Source organism: Ammodytes marinus, assembly GCF_949987685.1.
Source record: "Ammodytes marinus genome assembly, chromosome: 3".
In the NCBI taxonomy this organism is placed as follows: domain Eukaryota; kingdom Metazoa; phylum Chordata; class Actinopteri; order Uranoscopiformes; family Ammodytidae; genus Ammodytes; species Ammodytes marinus.
In genome coordinates, this window is record NC_137232.1 from 31,603,068 (window position 1) to 31,623,828 (window position 20,761).

At 42.5% G+C, this 20,761-nt stretch overlaps 2 protein-coding genes across 2 annotated transcripts; both read right to left on the minus strand.

Moving 5' to 3' along the window:
• Positions 1-76: 76 nt before the first annotated feature.
• Positions 77-6,600, minus strand: LOC307269441 (thiamine transporter 1-like; the record flags this gene model as incomplete). The annotated part of the gene is made up of 7 exons (XM_080052409.1): positions 77-229; positions 359-500; positions 623-815; positions 964-1,042; positions 1,943-2,495; positions 4,147-4,382; positions 6,454-6,600. The coding sequence occupies 7 exons, from the start codon at positions 6,598-6,600 to the stop codon at positions 98-100; spliced, it is 1,482 nt and encodes a 493-aa protein (XP_079908535.1). The 3' UTR covers positions 77-97.
• Positions 6,601-8,895: 2,295 nt separating this feature from the next.
• Positions 8,896-20,739, minus strand: LOC307248452 (uncharacterized protein; the record flags this gene model as incomplete). The annotated part of the gene is made up of 15 exons (XM_080024849.1): positions 8,896-9,027; positions 9,155-9,296; positions 9,555-9,747; positions 12,477-12,555; positions 12,634-13,189; positions 13,853-14,088; positions 14,267-14,419; positions 15,366-15,497; positions 15,703-15,844; positions 16,225-16,417; positions 17,675-17,826; positions 18,008-18,323; positions 18,533-18,698; positions 18,830-19,009; positions 20,590-20,739. The coding sequence occupies 15 exons, from the start codon at positions 20,737-20,739 to the stop codon at positions 8,896-8,898; spliced, it is 2,922 nt and encodes a 973-aa protein (XP_079880975.1).
• Between the last annotated feature and the right edge of the window lie 22 nt (positions 20,740-20,761).

The following is a 20,761-nucleotide window of genomic DNA, read 5'->3' on the forward strand; positions in this document are numbered from 1 at the left end:
TAATTTTATTTAATTGTTTGGCTTTAGTGGTTGCCTCTTGGACACAGTATGGACTTAAAGCACAAGTGAGCATTTCAGCTGGGATTATCAAAGTTCGTCAGAGTCGGGATGTTTTGACTGGAATGGTGGAGTCTTCTTTGCTTATTCTCTGTGCTCTCCAAATGGTGAACAGTCCCCGAAGTGAGAAAACAACAGAGATGATTGAGAAGTAGCTGGCATTTATTGTGAACTGCAGAAAAAGAAGAAAAAAAAAGCACACAATTTTAAAAACATCTACTGAAGTGACGAGTGGACATATGAACACTTCGGGTACATCTGCAGAAGACTTTACTGACATTTTCTGATTTGCATCACTCACCTGAGGAATGATGCCCAGGCCTAGTCCTCTGCTGTCGACCACAACAGCAGTCATAATGGTCTGTAGAGCCAACGCTGCAAAGGTGTTTGCCCCAAAGACCAGTGCATACCTTGCCATTGACAGGTTGGCTGCAATCTGGTACCTAAAGGAAAGTGTTGTATTTTTGTTTATTTAACTTGTTATTTTTCCTGTTCTGCCTGCAATAAAATTAGGTCTGAATTACAAGGAAAAACAAACCCTTCTTTAATCATAGAACACTCTTACATGGCAATTGTGATCAGCAGCATGTACAGGCACTTGAAAATGATGTAACTCGCGTAGCAGACCCAGATGTTGCCAACGAAGGTCATGAGGAAGAGTGCTGCTGCCCCGAGTCCAGAGAATCCGCCCAAGGCCAGCTCTCCCCACTGCTCCCACCTCACCTCAGCGAAGCCTATGCCGTAGGCGGTCGCAGCACCTGCAAAACACACTGCTTTAGGAACATTGAAGTAGAATGGAGAATCATATACACAAGCTGGATGTAAGAGTAGCATTCCATTTAGCGGCCACAACAGCTTTTCCTTGTCCATGTTCTGCATTGGAAACCTATTTGTGAAGTTGCTTACTCAACAGGTTGGATACTGCCTCCACACCTCCATTGTAGACGCTGAAGTTCTGAGAAGGCTCCACATGCTCCCACAGTACCTGCAGGAATTATTGCAGTCATCAGTTTTATCGGCAAAACTTTACAATAAGGGTCAGAAAAAGTGAGTAGTTACTGGGAAGGGAATGAGGAACGAATGGTTAGTTAATGAGTAGGTACTGAGAAACTGATTCAAGCACTGCACTAATGATTACTGTTAAACAGACTGGGTGTTACTGTATCAATGAAGCATTAGGGCATGGTTAGGTAATTATGAGTTAATAAGGTAGTTTCTTCTCCCTTAGATTTCACAATTAGTCTATAAAATGTAGGTCCAGACACGGGTTGATCATATTATTTTTTGAATGGTATTCAGAACATACATTCACATCCAAGGTATATTATGTAGCACTAGTAATGCTGAAGACTTATCGGCTGCTGCAGGGTACGACTTAAATTTGTCATCCTTGTTTTCAGTCACATGTTTAAAGCTGGCTTGGGTCCCACACTGGATCGATCCTTAATGAGATGTTACTCATTTACTGATGATTGCTTAACCATTACTTACTATTAGTGAAGCAGTTTGTGTATACCTTCAAATGAAGTAATGCATCATACTCATTAGCGAATGCTTATTTGACCATTAACGTACCATTACTGAAGCAGTTTGTGTACCTTCAAGTAAAGTAATGTATCATACTCATTAACGAATGCTTACTTGACCATTAATGTACCCATAGTGATTCAGTACCTACTATTAGGCTACCTAATGCTTCAGTAATATAGTATCTTCCAGTATGTTTACCAGTAACTAAAATGTGCTTGAATCACATTCTCTCAGTACCTACTCATTAACTTACCATTTGTTCCTCAGTAACTACTCACTTTTTGTGACGTTTATTGTAAAGTGTTACACTTTTAATTTCTGATTTGTTTTTGTTCATGCACCCTTCAAAACTGACCTGCACATTGACAGTCTGGTTATAGCCACAGGTGGCCAATGCCCACCACACTGACCAGTTGAGCAGCTGTCTGGAGGAATAGCACTGGCGGAAGTCCCTCCACAGCTGGAAGAGGGCTTTGCTGCATGTCCCCTCTCCGACCGACTCTTCAAGGTCCTCAACCTCCACCATTCCTTTTCCTGTTTCATCCTCTTTTTCTTCTGGTTTCTTCACCTTTCCTTCTCTCATTTCCTGTGGGGATACTTGTGATCTGCTTGTGTGCTCTGCCACTTCCACAGCCTCATCTACATGCCTCTGTCTGCCCTCTGTCACTGTTGTCTGTCCAGTGTGCGCTCTCTGGTGAAAGTACATGCTCTGCTGTGGCATTGGCAGGAGGCAGGCGGTGAGCAAACCGATGGCATTGAGAACTAGAGTCATGAGCGTGATGTTGCTGTAGGACATGAGGTCAAAGCTGACCAGTAGCTGGCCCAGCAGAGAGCCCACTGTGAACCCAAGGAGCTGGACGCTACGGATGTAAGAGGTGGCCTTCCGGTACCTCTTCGCATCTACCATGCTGTAATTAAAAAAATATATATACATATAGTAGGGGAGAACGGGGTAATGTTAGACACTTTTTACATTTGCTCTCCTCTTAGTGAGCTAAAATGATTTATCAGTCAAATGTACACATTTTCCATTAATTCAGGATGTTTCCTAGCATTGTACGTTATCAGAATTTATACAGGATGAACGGCAGTGAAAATATGATTGTTTCAAAAAAAGGTGTCATGTGTCTCACTTTACCCCAGCTTTGGGGTAAACTGAGACAAACCAAAAAAATCAAGGGGGTAAACTGAACCACTTGATTTTTCCACTAAACTACCATAACAACAGATGTTGAAACATTTACAATCCTGACAGCTAGCTTGAAAATCAAATGTTCTAAAACTAATGTCGGACGAGTAACAGATTCATGGGGTTTGGTCAATTTAGCAAAACATTTTTCTAAACACTTGAAAGTAACTCTGATCAAATACAACATATAATTCATATTCAATAAGTATCATTCAAATGGAAGATAGAACCAGTTAGTTTAAAAACCAGTCTTGGGGTCAGAAAACAAGACCTTTAGAGCCAGCTAGTGTCTGGGGGTCAGAGCAAAGGACAATCAGGACCAGCTTGAACAGCCTGGGACTCAGAACACAGGACTAGACCCAGCTGTCATTTTACATCTTTTGAGTTTTTGATTAATATTTTTCTGCATTTGTTTTATTGGGATCATTCATTTAATAAAGACATATTACTTAGAGTCCATTGAAGTTAAAGGTCACTCTTCTGTCCCCCAGATACATATCTGCCAAACCATGCCCTTGCTCTGCTGACACCCCTATAACCATTCAACCCCCACCTCTGGCCCGCATTGTCTTTTGTCCTATTCAAACTAGTCTCCTTGCTACCTCAAATATAATGGATTCGTTAAAAGAGGGCACAGACACTGTCTCACTTTACCCCACAGCATTTGTCTCACTTTACCCCACTGCCACAATTTGAGAAAAAACTACCTCTCTCAGCAATTCAGGCTAATCTTCAGTTTTCATCATCACATGGTTTCATATGTTGGTAGTTCATCAACATGTATGATCGAAGTTTTTCTACCTGAATCAATTTGCTTTGGCACAACAGTTGATTAAGTTGACAGCAGGAATATTTACTTTTACATGCAAAAAATAAATTTTTGTGAAAAAAAACATGCTTGCAACATCACCATGACGTCCTCTCTGTCATGGCCACGGGGAAATGAGAGAAGCTTGAAATCATATATCTCACATGACCAAAAATGTGTTCTGTTGCCTAGATACAGGGGGTGTCTCACATTACCCAATGTCTCACATTCCCCCGTTTTCCCCTACATGTATTCAAAAAGTTATATCAACGGGTTACAACCATGCAAAATTCACACCCTCGCAGTGGCCCCTTTTGTTCAGTGTGCCTAGATGCCCCTTTTCAAACCATTGTATTGTGTATGTAATCTGTCTGCTAATGGGACTTCCAAACTTTCCCCATGGTTGTTAAAGGGGCATTTGTGTAGCCCAGTTGCCCCTCTGGTGTGACCTTAGGGCAAAAATAAAGCTATTTGTTTCTGACCCTTAGATAGTCTGTGCACGCCACTGACTGGTATCATACAGTAGGTGCCTTGCTAGGCCCTTTGAGCCACATCTCATGACCTGTAGATGTAGGAGAAATAGGCCACGTCGCTGGCTGACACCACCGCGTAGACAGACTGCATAGCCTGCATGGCTGGTACACTGTTGGTCCAGAGTAGAATTGCTGTGGTGATAAAGAAGGAGATGCCCTGGATCACCACCACAGGCTTGTATCGTAACCAGTCAGTCAACAGGAACACAGGCACCAGCACACATATGTAGGAGTACGTCCACACCGGGAAAATTTGATTGTTAACCTGAAATACCCAAAGATAAATAAATAGAAGTGAATGATCCATTGCATGTACGACAGGAACTGTATAGCCTCATAGTAATAAATCAAAGGTTTAATCATTGATATTGGGTTCTTATCACTCAAGTAATAAAGTGTAGGCTTGTGTTGAACTATTGATTGTGTTCACCAACTTGGTCATTTTGAACTGATTATCATGTGGGTGTAATCTGACACTCCAATACTGTAGTTTACACACTCAGCCATGATTGTTACTTTGACTGTCTGATTGAAGATATTATACAGTATATTCAGGGTCAGGGTCAGGGTAAACTTTATTGTCCTGTTAAGGAAATTTGTCTTGGGCATTGTGCTACATTTTGCTTAACCAGTAGACAACAACAATATGACACAGTAAAAACACAGTAAAACCTTGGCCTACACATTGGACAAAGCTAAAACAACAAGAACATCACACAGTAATTCTAGGACATAAAAACATTCAGACAATTTAAAGTGCGAGGAAAGTGCGAGAAAAAGTGCCTGAGTTTATTGCACACTGCTCTATTGCACGTGGTCTATTGCACTAGTTAACCAGGCCTATGGACATTAATGCATTTAAAATGCTGTACAGTAAAGTGCTGAGTGCTTGTGTCCATTGCCCTATGGGCTATTGCACTAGTTTTTATGATTGTTCAGAAGCTTAATAGACGCTGGTACAAACGATAATTTAAAACGGTTCGTTTTCCATTTTGACATACGAAACCTTCCTGATGGAAGAAGTTCATATTCAGAGGATAGTGGATGAGTGGAGTCTGAGGAGATTTTTATTGCTTGAGTAATAACTGACTGGTTATACAATTCCTCTATGGACTCATATTGTTTTATTCCTATGATCTTCATGGCTGTTTTGTGCATGCTCCTAAGTCTGTTTTTCAGTTGCACTGTTAGGTTGCCATACCAGGCTGTGATTCCATATCTGATTAGGCTCTCCAATATAGCTCTATAGAAGATTAACATGATCTCACTACTAACCCCATACAGTCTCAGGCGTCTTAAAAAGTACAATCTTTGTTGCAATTTAGTGCACAGTTTATCAATGTGTGACTTCCAGCAGAGTATATTATCAATATGGACGCCAAGGTATTTGTATGTTGTGACTTGATTGATGTTTTGTGTTTTAATGATGACTGGTTCGTGTGTCTTCACTTGCCTCGGGTCGAAAACCATTTCTTGTGTTTTGGTCAGATTTAAAAACAAACAATTTTCGTCACACCACTCAATAAAAATGTCAATCTCGTTATGGTACGAAAGAGAGTCCATATTCTTATTAAGAAGGCTCACAATTACGGTGTCATCTGCAAATTTAAAAATCAAATTATTAGGGTGTACTTTCCTGCAGTCATTTGTGTATAGTGTAAAGAGAATCGGCGAGAGCACACACCCCTGTGGAACTCCTGTATTACAGTGTTTACACTCTGATAATGTCTGGTTAACCTTCACTTGCTGCGTCCGATCAGTTAAAAAAGAATAAAACCATTTAATGAGTGTTGTGTTGACATTCATGTCCTTCAGCTTCTTTAAAAGTAGGTGTGGTTGCACCGTATTAAACGCTGAGCTAAAATCAATAAATAAAATTCGGGCATAAGCTTTTGTGTCTTCTAGATGCTTAGAAATAAAATGCAACATGCTTAAAATTGCATCCTCAATACTGCGTCCGTGTTTATAAGCAAACTGACATGTTTCTAAAATTGGCTGTACTTCTCTTTTAAGGAGTGATGCTATATATTTCTCAAAACATTTCATAATTATTGAAGTCAAAGCTACTGGACGGAAGTCATTGTTCTCTGAAGCACATGGTTTTTTTGGGCACTGGTGTTATTATGGACTTCTTCCACAAGGCTGGGACAGTGTGGGTGACCAATGACTGTTGGAATATAGGGCACCATGCTGGTGTCAGTTCCTCGGCACAGTTTTTGAGCAGAAGGGGTGACACTCCATCTGGTCCAGTGGATTTATCAGTTCGCACTATTCGCATTATTCTGATTCTGATAAGATTAGTGATGTGCTTTGCCATTTGTCTCGGCTTTTCATACCTCCTCTGTTGTCAGATTCTTGTCCGGTCCTGTTAAGTACGGGGTGAGGAAAGGCTCCAAGGGTTTAACCATGCTGAGAAATCCATAGGTGCACAGCAGAGTAGTGGGATACCTCCAGTCTGCCCTCCACCTCCTCAATGCCTCCATATTCTTCTGTTTTCAGGTGCTCGTTGTGTATTTATTCCTTTGCTACTACGTCCGTATTGCGTCCTTGTGCCAAACGTCTGAAGTTGTCTCAGTGTTGAGTGTCAATCGACAACCCGGTCAAAGAGCAGCACAGCCTTGTCGACGGTACACCTCTCAAGGCCAGATACACGTCACAAACAGGCAACCAGACGGATGGGACTTTATCTTTAATATACTTCACTTATCATTTGTCATAATTGAAGCATGATTGTGCTCTTGGACTTCCTCAGTAGATTATAATAGAGATAACAGTTGCAGAGATAATAAAGGATCCTTTTGGGCTAAATGTTCTCACTTAAGAAAAGAAAAACGCCAATTATGTTGGCGAGAGGAAGGAAGGAGTGACTGCTACATTAGGGATGGGCCAGGGAATTGTTTCTCTGCCATTCCCGTCCCGCTGACAGAGGCCCACCTCCCAATGCTTCTGGACTGCTGTCAATCACATCTGTAAGTGGGTAACAGGAATGACTGATGAACTGGAAAAAAAACACTTGCATTGGGTATGAGAACATTTTAAGTTAATATGTTAATATATTCAGTATATATAAATATATATTAAAATGTATTTTAAGTAAGAATAAATTACCAAACCATTTTTGTTTATGGATGTATGAAAATCTTGTATAGGGGAGAGTGCAGTGAGATGTGCCACTTTTTACTCAAAGTGACTTTAAAGTGAGGCCTTGACAGTAAAGTCTCCAACTCAAATATGTACATATATTTCAGGGTGTTGTGCATCCCCGGCAACAATAACTTTGAGAGAAAGTGCCTTATTGGCTGCCCTTTACACGTGAACAAAAATTATTGAGTGTCCTCGGTGCCCCTCCATACAATAGGCCTAAATGATGAAGATGTGCCCTCTGGAGCAAGAATATGGCAAACCGATTAAAACATGTTGTGGTTAGCTAATGAGGTGCAGACGTTCCTCTCTTTGATAGCTGACGAACGGGGAATGCGAAAGAGGCGTTGCTTTAATGTGGCGTCGCTATGACGAACAGCACCCATAGTGGAAAAGGGCAATTAGATGCCAAGTTATTTTCTGAGCGTTCAAGATCCGGTCCTCATTCAAGTGTATGCAATAGAGACGATAATAGTCAGCTATCACCTCAACATGAAAGAAAACTTCCTTCAATATTTCCGCAGCTGGCTGTTAGCGGTCAAAGACTAAGATAGCGGCACATTGAATTTTCTCCAGTCTAATTTTTACTTAAATGTTAGTAAAGATGAAAGCAGCAAGGCATCCTCCCTTTTTTGGCTAAAATGTGAAAGTGCACAATGATGTGAACAACTCATTTTGGTGTTTATAAAGTCGCTAGAATAAGGAGAAACAGTATGGTGCTCTGGGGCGGACGTAACCGGATGACGACAGTGACGTGCATGCGACGTTGAAGCCGTCCGTGATCGTAAATATCAAAGATGGCTGCGGATATGTTGTGTGAGTTTGAGACTGCTTTGAGTCCACTTTGGCCTCGACCCTTTACGATTTGGAAGACGGCACTCAAATCTTTCATTAGCAAGTAAGTGGAATGTTCTATTTTGCCGACCGGCCACGGCAAAAGTTTAATTTAATAGTTTAACAGCTGTTCGCTAAACGAACAGGGCTTAATACGTCACCTTGTGCATCGCTCTGATTGGTTGTAGTGCTATCCAACTGCGTGCAGTGGCATTTGAAATGCACGAGTAGGAGCCGCTCCTTGAGTTGGAAATTACTATTGATCGTGGCCAGACCCTCTATCGTTCAAGATATCAGGGTCTGGATTTCCAGGCTAAGAAACAGTGTCTTTGAAACTACATTTTTTCTGGGAGGGGGACCCCCAGACTCCCCTTTTAGTTGTATGAGCCCAACCGTTTTTACTAACATTTACAAATCATCATCATTACATTGCTTTTATCCAAAGCGACTTCCATTAAGTGCATTCAACAATGAAGTTACAAACTCAGAATAACAAGAATCACGTCAGTACTATAGCTGCAAATAAACCAAACTACAAAGTGCCACAAGTAAGTGCTACATGGAGATGTATCAAGTGCCACGAACGGGGCCTTCATGGCAGCGCTTGCTAAGGTTAGGGGATGGGGCCTTCCAGGCAGTGCTGCCTTTAAGGCTTTGTTGGGGGAACAAAACACCATTGAGTTAGATAAGCCACTGTGTGCGCTGGTCGGGCCCCCTGTTGTCCAGAATGTGCCCTTTTTATTTTTTCGCCCATGCCCTTCAAACAGTCTGAGTCCCCCACTGGCTGGGAGTATCAAAGTTCGTCAGAGTCGGGATGTTTTGACTGGAATGGGGGAGTCTTCTTTGCTTATTCTCTGTGCTCTCCAAATGGTAAACAGTCCCCGAAGTAAGAAAACAACAGAGATGACTGAGAAGTAGCTGGCATTTACTGTGAACTGCAAAAAAAGAGAAAAAAAAGCACACAATTTGAAAAACATCTACAGAAGTGACGAGTGGACATATGAACATTTGGGGTACATCTGCAGAAGACTTTACTGACATTTTCTGATTTGCATCACTCACCTGAGGAATGATGCCCAGGCCGAGTCCTCTGCTGTCGACCACAACAGCAGTCATAATGGTCTGTAGAGCCAACGCTGCAAAGGTGTTTGCCCCGAAGACCAGTGCATACCTTTCCATTGACAGGTCGGCTGCAATCTGGTACCTAAAGAAAAGTGCTGTGTTATTGTTTATTTAACTTGTTATTTTTCCTGTTCTGCCTGCAAGGCAAGGCAAGGCAAGTTTATTTATATAGCACAATTCAGACACAAGGCCACTCAAAGTGCTTTACAGGGGCAAGATTACAATACATAAAACACATTATAAAACATTTAAAAGCAAAAAAAAAAAAAAAAATTGCAATACAATTAGGTCTGAATTACAAGGTAAAACAAACCCTTCTTTAATCATAGAACACTCTTACATGGCAATTGTGATCAGCAGCATGTACAGGCACTTGAAAACGATGTAACTCGTGTAGCAGACCCAGATGTTGCCAACGAAGGTCATGAGGAAGAGTGCTGCTGCCCCGAGTCCAGAGAAACCACCTAAGGCCAGCTCTCCCCACTGCTCCCACCTCACCTCAGTGAAGCCTATGCCGTAGGCGGTCGCAGCACCTGCAAAACACAATGCTTTAGGAACATTGAAGTAGAATGGAGAATCGCATACAAATTGTGGATATGTGTGCGGAATGGGGTGGGGGGGCTTGGGACGCAGGTGCGGACCCAGGAGTGTCTTAAAGTTATCCCCGGAGGGATAACCACTAAATCGCAATGCGATGATGGGGAAGGGGAGAAAAGAAAACACAACAGAACTGTTAAGGGCCACACAGGCTTCCTTTAGGAAATCACACTAAAACGACCAACTTAACCACTTAACACACACAAAGAACTAAACAGATTTCTTGGAAACACTAAACCAAGAGAACACTCATAGATAACCTCTAACAACCTCAGAAGGTGAGACAACGAGCAGCACCGAGCACTTGGGTCTCAGGGCATACATAATGGTTGTGTTCCGAATCGCATACTCTTTCTTTTTTCTATTCTACATACTACATCCGACGATAAAAAGAATCTAGTTAGGATGCAGTAGGCATACTATTGGGACATACTTTTCTCTCTTATTTCATCATAACATTGCGCCTTGATCTTGCCTCTTGCTTTTATATCCGTCGCATCCCCGTTTGTTTTCATATGGAGGCTTCGTCGATGTTACGTCACTTCACGTGCGCACTGGATTGTGGGTCAGAATCGCCCAAATAGGAGGCACATTTCAACACTAACAATCTTGGCCGCATGAAGTAGGACATCCGGGTACTTCTAACCATCCTAAATCTGGCCACAAGAATCGGGACATCCTAAATCTTTTTTCTACATACTATATAGTAGAAAGTATGTGATTCGGAACGCAACCATAGACTCCCCACACCTGGCCTCAATCAATGCCAATCGGTGCCACACACACCTGATTGCAGTGGGGGAATCACTAACCACTGTCACAGAGCTGAAAGATTCCGTGTCCTCACAGTAACACCCCTCTAAGGAACGGCACCTGACGTTCAAACTTGGCACTCTGGCTGGAGGCGGCGAAAATCTCGGATAAGAGCTGGGTCCAAAATGTCCCTAGCTGGGACCCAAGCCGCTCCTCAGGATGATATCCCTTCCAGTCCACAAGGTACTTAACCCCACGTCCCACAAGACGACTGTTCAATATCCGCCAAACCATGTACGCTGGTTGACCTCCAACCAACCTGGGTGGAGGTGGAGGTGGAGGTGGAGGCGGAGGCGTAGGCGGAGGTGGCGGCCTCCCTGGGGGTGCCAGTGGACTGGGGCAGACTGTCTTAAGGTGGGGAAATTAAATGAGGGTGATCCTCATGGACCCGGGGAGCAAGTGTGAAAAGTGACGGGGTTAATCATTTGAACGATCTTGAAGAGACCAACGAAATGTGGCACCAACTTGCAAGACTCTACCCGCAGTGGTAGATCCCTTTTGGAGAGCCACACCTCTGACCAACTCCACAGTCCCAGGTGAGTGGAGCAAGAATGCGAGTAAGGGGTACAATGGGCTCTGGAGAACTGTTACTACCTGAACACTCAAATCGTCGAGATAGGGCATCTGGCTTCAGATTCTTCAAACCTGGACGGCCCCTCTTTTAACTAAAGACTTCACTAAGTTCAGCGTACTCTGCAGGAACCCCATTGGGAAGAAGAGGGACAGAGGACAGAAGGAGTCAAAGTCTCAAGAGCCCCAAGAGTCAGGGGGTCCCTGGGGGAAGCACAGGTGAGGCCTACTGCACTGGGAGATTTTGAGGCAGAGGCGCTGATGGCAGTTGGAGGCTCAAGGCAAAAAGGTTGACGTTGAACAGAGTCTGATTCCATCATGTGAGATACACAGTTTGGGCCCCAGCTCATCACCTTCCCAGTCCTCCAATTGATATTAGGGTTGTGTTCATTGAGCCATGGTTGTCCCAGAATGAGGGGTAACTGAGGTGTACCAATAAGAAAAAATGTAATCGCTTCCATGTGATTGCCAATGCAAATGAAAATCGGGCAGGTGACCTTCTCAACCTTACCCCTACCTAAAGGTTTCCCATCCACTGCAGTAATTGTGAGTGGACCAGGAAGATCATAAATGGGTAATTTGAGCTTTCGGGCCAGGGTTGAGTCCATAAAACTACCTGCTGCTCCTGAATCAACAAATGCCGAAAAGGTGCACCAGTCCCAAATTGCCTCAAAGTACAAAGAGGTGCGACTATTGGCCACGGGAGGGGAATTATTAAGACTCGGCAAGACCTCCCCAAGGTCTGATGAGTCTACCTTGTTTCCCTGCGTATTGTCTTTCTGCGTTGAGGGGCACTGGCAAAGGAAGTGACCCAAACTCCCACAGTATAGACGCAATGCGATGATGGGGAAGGGGAGAAAATAAAACACAACAGAACTGTTAAGGGCCACACAGGCTTCCTTTAGGAAATCACACTAAAACGACCAACTTTACCACTGCGGCCAAGCAGCTGAAAACACACACAAAGAACTAAACAGATTTCTTGGAAACACTAAACCAAGAGAACACTCAGAGAGAACCTCTTACAACCTCAGAAGGTGAGACAATGAGCAGCACAGAGCACTGGGGTCTCAGGGCATATACAGTATAGACTCCCAATACCTGGCCTCAATCAATGCCAATCAGTGCCAAACACACCTGATTGCAGTGAGGGAGTCACTAACCACTCTCACAGAGCTGAAAGATTCCGTGTCCTCACAATATGAGAGTAGCATTCCATTTAGCGGCCACAACAGCTTTTCCTTGTGTTCTGCATTGGAAACCTGTTTGTGATGTTGCTTACTCAACAGATTGGATACCGCCTCCACACCTCCATTGTAGATGCTGAAGTTCTGAGAAGGCTCCACATGCTCCCACAGTACCTGCAGGGATTATTACAGTCATCAGTTATATCTTTTCATTTCTGCTTTTTGTTTGTTCATGCACCCTCCAAAACTGACCTGCACATAGTTGACAGTCTGGTTATAGCCACAGGTGGCCAATGCCCACCACACTGACCAGTAGAGCAGCTGTCTGGAGGAATAGCACTGGCGGAAGTCCCTCCACAGCTGGAAAAGGACTTTGCTGCATGTCCCCTCTCCGACCGACTCTTCAAGGTCCTCAACCTCCACCATTCCTTTTCCTGTTTCATCCTCTTTTTCTTCTGGTTTCTTCACCTTTCCATCTCTCATTTCCTGTGGGGATACTTGTGATCTGCTTGTGTGCTCTGCCGTTTCCACAGCCTCATCTACATGCCTCTGTCTGCCCTCTGTCACTGTTGTCTGTCCAGTATGCGCTCTCTGGTGAAAGTACATGCTCTGCTGTGGCATTGGCAGGAGGCAGGCGGTGAGCAAAGCGGCGGCACTGAGAACTAGAGTCATGAGCGTGATGTTGCTGTAGGACATGAGGTCAAAGCTGACGAGCAGCTGGCCCAGCACAGAGCCCACTGTGAACCCAAGGAGCTGGACGCTACGGATGTAAGAGGTGGCCTTCCGGTACCTCTTCGCATCTACCATGCTGTAATTAAAAAAAATATATAAATGCATCTATTCAAAATGTCATCAACGGGTTACAACCATGCAAAATTCTCGCAGTGGCGTGCACGGGGGCCCCTTTTGTTTGGTGTGCCTGAATGCCCTTTTTCAAACCTGTGTATGGTGTATGTATGTAATCTGTCTGCTAATGGGACTTCCAAACTTTCCCCTGGGTTGTTAAAGGGGCATTTGTGTAGCCTAGTTGCCCCTCTGGTGTGGCCTTAGGGCAAAAATAAAGCTATTTTCAATGCTAGCGCTAACTTTAAGCAACAATTGAGTGTCCCAATTCCTCGGGCCGCAATTATATTTCAAATTATTGTAGCTGTTTTTAAAAATGTTGGTCCCAAAGTTGTTGTTGGTCTGGTTGGTCAGGCTAATCTAACTCCCAGCCCCTACTATTAGAGGTTTTGTTTTAGTTCAGCAAACAGTTATTGCAGCAATGGTATCGGTTTTGGTTATTTCGCTGTGGAAACACAAATAATTGGTTTGCGATTGGGCACCGGCTCTTGCCTCGTTGTAGTAGGGGTATTAGAAGAGGTGCCCTTTTTTCATTATTCGCCCCTGACCCTTAAAAAGTCTGTGCACGCCACTGCCTGGTATCATACAGTAGGTGTCTTGCTAGGCCCTTTGAGCCACATCTCATGACCTGTAGATGTAGGAGAAATAGGCCACGTCGCTGGCTGTCACCACCGCGTAGACAGACTGCATAGCCTGCATGGCTGGTACACTGTTGGTCCAGAGTAGCATTGCTGTGGTGATACAGAGGGAGATGCCCTGGATCACCACCACAGGCTTGTATCGTAACCAGTCAGTCAACAGGAACACAGGCACCAGCACACATATGTAGGAGTACGTCCACACCGGGAAAATTTGATTGTTAACCTGAAATGCCCAAAGATAAATAAATAGATGTGAAAGATCCATTGCATGTACGACAGGAACTGTATAGCCTCATAGTAATAAATCAAAGGTTTAATCATTGATATTGGGTTCTTATCACTCAAGTAATAAAGCTTAGGCTTGTGTTGAACTATTGATTGTGTTCACCAACTTGTCATACCTCCTCTGTTGTCAGATTCTTGTCCGGTCCTGTCAAGTACGGGGTGAGGAAAGGCTCCAAGGGTTTAACCATGCTGAGAAATCCATAGGTGCACAGCAGAGTAGTGGGATACCTCCAGTCTGCCCTCCACCTCCTCACTGCCTCCATATTCCTCTGTTTTCAGTTGCTCGCGGTGTATATATTCCGTTGTATGCTACTACGTACCGTCTTGCCAAATGCCTGAAGTTGTCTCAGTGTTGAGCAGGGGGGTTTGTCAATCAACAACCCGGTCAAAGAGCAGCACAGCCTTGTCCACGGTCCACCTCAAGCCCAGATATACGTCACAAACAGGCAACCAGATGAATGGGACTTTATCTTTAATATAATAACTTCTATTATCAGTCATAATTTCAGCTTGGACTCCCTCAGTAGATTATTATAGAGAGAACATTTGCAGAGATAATAAAGGAACCCCCATTATGGGGTCAGTCAGCAGCTAAAGGCCCTTGTTGTATGGCCATTGTTTTGCACTAAAGTATGATTATTTTATTCCCCATAAACACATGTACAAACAACCATCCAGAAAATACTCAGTGGATCATAAGGCAAGGCAAGGCAAGGCAAGTTTATTTATATAGCACAATTCAGACACAAGGCCACTCAAAGTGCTTTACAGGGGCAAGATTAGAATACATAAAACACATTATAAAACATTTAAAAGCTAATAAAAGAAGCAAATAAAATAAAAATTGCAGGTTAAAATGGAAACAAAAAAGTCTTCAGACTCGATTTAAAAGAACTGAGAGTTGCAGCAGACCTCAAGTTTTCTGGGAGTTTGTTCCAGATTTTTGGTGCATAATAACTAAAAGCTGCTTCTCCTTGTTTAGTCCTAACTCTAGGGACTGTAAGTAGACCTGTCCCAGACGACCTAAGGGCTCTGGACGGTTCATAACGTATCAGCATATCAGTAATGTATTTTGGCCCTAAACCATTTAGTGCTTTATAAACCAACATCAGTATTTTGAAATCAATTCTTCACAAAAAAATAAAAATAAATGTAGTAATAATCAATCCCTTAACAGTTTGTTGACCTTGGTTAGAAACGTTGAGCAGAGATCACCTGCCCACAGGACTCTCGCTCCATGGTTTTTGTGTGTGTAGGCTTTGCACACTGATTTACACAGGCGGTGTAGGTCCCTCGAATCAGAAAGAGCACGGAGATGACACCGTAGTAGCTGCCATAGATGAGGAACTGCGGAGAAAGCCCTCTATCATCCTCAATGTACTGTATCTTACTCATGCAATGGAGAAAATCTTCACTAAACATTTATGCATGCGATGGCAAATGATAACCACCAGGTGTCGCCCGTTCCTAGCATTGCTGTTTCACAGTGAACTCAACAGACTGTCAGTTGTAAAAGTAATCAACTAATACTTGAGCCTGTGTGCGGACATACCTGTGTCACAATGTCCAGTCCCAGAGCAGCCTCGTCAACAACCACAAGCGTAATGACGGTCTGCAGTAAAAGGGCAACAAACGTGTTGATCCCAAAGGTCAAAGCATAGCACTCCATGGAGAGGTTGGACGCAATCTGAAATCTAAGATGAGAAAGTACTCAATGTTTCTGAGTTAACTGTGAGCAATAAAAAATAGAACTGAAGCAATAAATCAACAGTTTTGGTCAGTCAATGGTTTGGGTCACTTTTCAAGCAAAAACTCCAAACATTTGTTAGTACCAGCTTATTCAATGAGTATTATCTACTTCTGTGTATTGTGGGTCTTTGTAGATGGGAGAAAGTTAAATGTCAAAATAATCTGTAGTTGCAGCACTAGATCTTTGGCTAATAAGCCTGTTTTATATGAATTCTATGTGACCTTCCCAACAATTCCTGTTGACCAGGTTATATCAGGACTGGTGGTGTGATGTTGATGAACTTTTTGTAGTTTGCTTAGAGGAATTATTCTACGATGAACTCACATTGTGATGGTGATGAGAAGCATGTAGCAGGACTTGAATACAACATAACCAGCATAGCATGCCCAGATACTGCTGGTGAGCGCCATCAGAAACACGGCACCCGTTGCTACGGCGGAGAACAACCCCAATGCCAGCTCTCCCCACACTGCCCATGTCACCTTGACGTGGCCCACGGAGAAGGCCGCTGCAGCACCTGGCCCATGGATGGAAGACAAGGATGAAGCCATCATCAGTCAGTCAGTCATTCCAGTGGACAACGCCTGCAAAATGGTGTTTTGTCCCCCTGACGGAGCCTTGGAGGCAGCGCTGTCTGGAAGGCCCTACCCTAACAGTTGTCATCTCGACAGTGCTTTCCAGGCAGCGCTGCCCTGAAGGCTCTTTTTGGGGGACAAAGCACCAAACACCAAAATGCCTCCAACGTGATGTGCATTCTTGTTCTGATTCATCTCTTAAAGGTGGAGTTAGCAATTAAGGAGAATGCTTGTAGTTAATATCACTTTTGGCAAAATCAGTGAATATCTCTGTGCACTGGGGAAAAAAAATAGTGTTAATAAACAGCCTAGGTTCTGTAAACTGGTATGTAAACAAAAGGGGCCCACTAGCAACATGCCTGTAATAGAACCTAGGCTGTGTATTAACACTGTATTTTTTTTCATTGCACACACACACAGTAAGTACAGGTAGCAGAGCATGAGGAGATATTCACTATGTTTGACAAAAAGCGATTATGAAATCAAGCACTCTCCAGAATCGCTTAATCCACCTAACAACATTTATTGTCCTTTAACTTTGGCATAAAGGGCGAGAAAAAGCAGGTCCTATACGCACACATGCCTTTGCTGGCCGCCACAGCACCTGACTAGTATGATTGAACTCCTACCTGACTCTTGGAATCAACTATCAGCAATAATCAGAGAATCCATTAGCTCCTTACTCTATCTCCTAAATTGAATCAATTACTCCTCTCCTTCACATGCTGAGCTAGGTTGAGAGCAAGCCAACTGGACCATGGTGTTGCTATTAGCCTCTCAGAATCAATACATACTTTCGATTTACTCAGGTATCCCATAAAACCAAGAATGGTATGGTTGTTTTCTTTTCATTGCACGTTTTTATAGGCCCGTGTGCCATCAGACGTGGCAGCCTTTAATAACATGTTGAGTTTTATTTTGCTTTATAAAATAGTGGCGGTGGTGCTGCTGTAAACTTTATCCCCTCCCTTGCATTAATTGAACTTGTGGTTCCTGTTCTCAAAGAAATCGTCACTCGGTGCCTTCTTGCTTATATTCTGCATTTTTTGATGTCCTGTAAAGTAGCCTAAATAGGCATGGTTTGTATTTCTGTTATAGGAAACAAATCGCATAAAAATACCAAAGGCAAAAATATGTCAATCCATGTTCAAATACTTTTTTTTTTTGTATCATTTTCAGACACTGACAACCAGCCTTACCTACAAGTGAGCATGCAGCCTCCACACCTCCGTTGTAGATGGACGATGTAGCAGATGGTTCTATATGGTCCCACATTAGCTGGATGTAGTTGAAAACCTGCACATAGCCAGCAGTGGCCAGAGCCCACCACAGGGACCAGTAGATTAAATGCCTGCATGTAAGTCATAATAAATAGGTTATTATATATGCTGTATCATAAAGGTACATTCACTGCAGGAAAATGCATACAACTATGATACAGGATCAAATGTGCAAAAGGTGCGTGCTCAGCAGGTCTTTACTCCTGGGAAGTGGGATTTGTATCGATTAGCAAATGTAAAAAAATAAATTGCCTGGAAGAATACGACTCCCTGAAGCTTTGCCAAAGTAGATGGCCTGCAGTGGCCACATTTTCCCTGCTGCACCAGCCAGCACTGCCATTACGCTCAATCTTCTCTCTCCCCGAGCCAACTCCATCCGTATCCATCACAGGTTCCTCAGGCCCATCTGCTTCCTGTGGCCACTCCGGATTGGACTGCGAGCCCACAGCTGCAGCCATTTTCCCTTTGAAGTACAGGCTCCGCTGGGGCATTGGCAACCAGAAGGAGATTAGAAAAGCCATGCTTACAATCCCCAGGGTGATAGCATTGATGAAGAAGTAGTCCACTCCTGTTGAATGGGGGTTAGTGCTTGCTCAGATTTCGAAGCAAAGTGCAGTGCAGTTTAACTTATGTTTGCAGGCCAGAAGATATACTGTATTAACTGTCTTGAGGCAGCTTTTTCATCTAAATGTGGATTACATACAATGATATAATATGATTAAAATATTTATTTTTATTTGCCAGTATTTATCAAAGGCTAGGGACTGGAAGCCCTACCTGCCAGGGAGATGAGCACTTGTCCCAGGCCAGCACCAAATGTATATCCAGCCAGCATGGCACTGCGCAGGTAACCAGTTGCTCTTTGGTAATTCTCCACTGGAATCATGCTGTAAATGTAGGACAAGTAGGCCACCTCTGTGGAGGTCACTACAGCATAGTTGACCTGTGATGAAACAGAACAGCTTTAAATATATTGCAACCCTTAATTTCTGCATCTTTGTTTATTCTCTAACATGAGGAACACAATTACTATTCAATTATTTTCAATCATTTATTATCAGTTTTTCAGTGAACCTGAAGGATGGTCATAGCAGGCAGGCCCGGGGCAAAGCAGAGCAGGACATAGTTGGTGACCAGGAAGAAGCCCTGTACCACAATGACGGGCTTGTACCTCAGGAAGTCAGTCAAGAGGAAGACGGGGAAAAGGAAGGCCAGGTAAGAGTAAGTCCAGATGGGGAACAGGTAGTTGGTCAACTTTGGAAAAAAACAAAACAAGAACCAGATAACCGTACTGCCCATCCAGGCAAAGGCAGTAAACTGTATCATTCTCCAACTTGAGGCACTTTTGGTGTTGAAAGTTTGAGAAAATCTAGAAATGTATTGATATGTTGTAGTTCTCCATCTTGTGTAGAAACATTTCCTGATAGTGGCTGTGATGAAATTATTTAAATAATATATCATTTTAGCCATCTTGTTCTAATAACCAGAGGAAATCGTCATTTCCATCACACAAAACTAACAAAACTATGAACTGAGCCTGTATTTTCAAAATATCTAATGTAGTTTCACACTCAGATGTGACCAAATGTTTTAAATGTATTTATTTTCAGGGTTTTAAAGATAATATTTTTCCTTTGTAAAGATGAAAATCTGCATAAAGCTATTCCACTTAAGTCTTTCAATCAATTTATTACATGGCACAATCATGATTTTTCTAAATCAGTAGTTTAATTGTATCAATAGCTGAACAATTTAAAATAATATTTAAAAACATAATGTTATTGTGTTTATTATTTGTGATTTTTACTTCAAAATATGTGCTGTGATTGTAATGACTGTGTGATGGAAATTACAGAATGTGACGGAAATGACATGTGACAAACAGTAATGTTGAATAATGTGTATATGAATGAGGTAATAACTTGTTTTTTTAACTGTTTTAGTTCTTATGCATATGTTTCAGTGATACAAGCCAAATTAAATCCATTCATAACAACACCATTGTCATTTCCATCACAGTCCCTTCAAAACATGAAAAACGTGATAGAAATGACTGTTGTGGAAATGACATGTTGTCACATTTCTTAAATTATCTGCTTTTATACTGGCTTGTAAATGTCCTTTTTAGAGTTAGCATTAAATACACTCAAAATACACAACATAAAATGTCTATTTTCTCATAATTTAATCATTTAAAGGAAATATGAGTTGTTTGGAAATGACAATCAATAAACATATTCTTGATTTAAGCAACCTTAACATTGACTTCTACGGTTGTCTGTTCCCACTATGGAGCTGAATTTATCCTCTAGTCATTGGCTCTACTGTCACATGACTATGCTGTGACCACCAAGTACACACACCCTAAGGAAACCTTCCATAATACACATTTTGTTCAGTGTGATGGAAATGACGGTGAACCTAAGGGACAGGTGTTCTTTCAATAAAGTAATACATAAAATACTAATATTTCTTAAAATATATCATACATTTCATTGAAATACACCTTTTTGTATTATTAAATGTTTAAAGTAATACTATAACAGTATTTAATTTTACAATTAAGCAATGTTGAATGTCCAAAACTGGACCCGGGGACAAAGGGTATATAGCCAAAACCACATATAAAACACAACTTTTTGTATAATAAAAATATTGACTGGTGTACCATTTATTTTTCAAAGAGTCATTTTAGTGTAAATTAAGTGTGACAAACTTTAAAAATAAGAAATGTGCTTTTTTTTCATTATATCTGCCAGGGACACAAAAATCACCCTAGTTGGAGAATGACCCATCATGTTTGTACACACTTTGCATGTGTGTGCCATTCTTACCACTTCTTCAGAGATGTTCTTGTGTGGTCCAATCAGGTATGGTGTGAGGAATGGCTCCGCTACTCTGCAGTTGGCAAAAAACCCATAGAGACACAGGAGTGCGGTGGGATAAACCCAGCCAGAGGACTTCACCTTGGCCCAACAGCTCATGCTTTTACCTGCAGAGTGATCG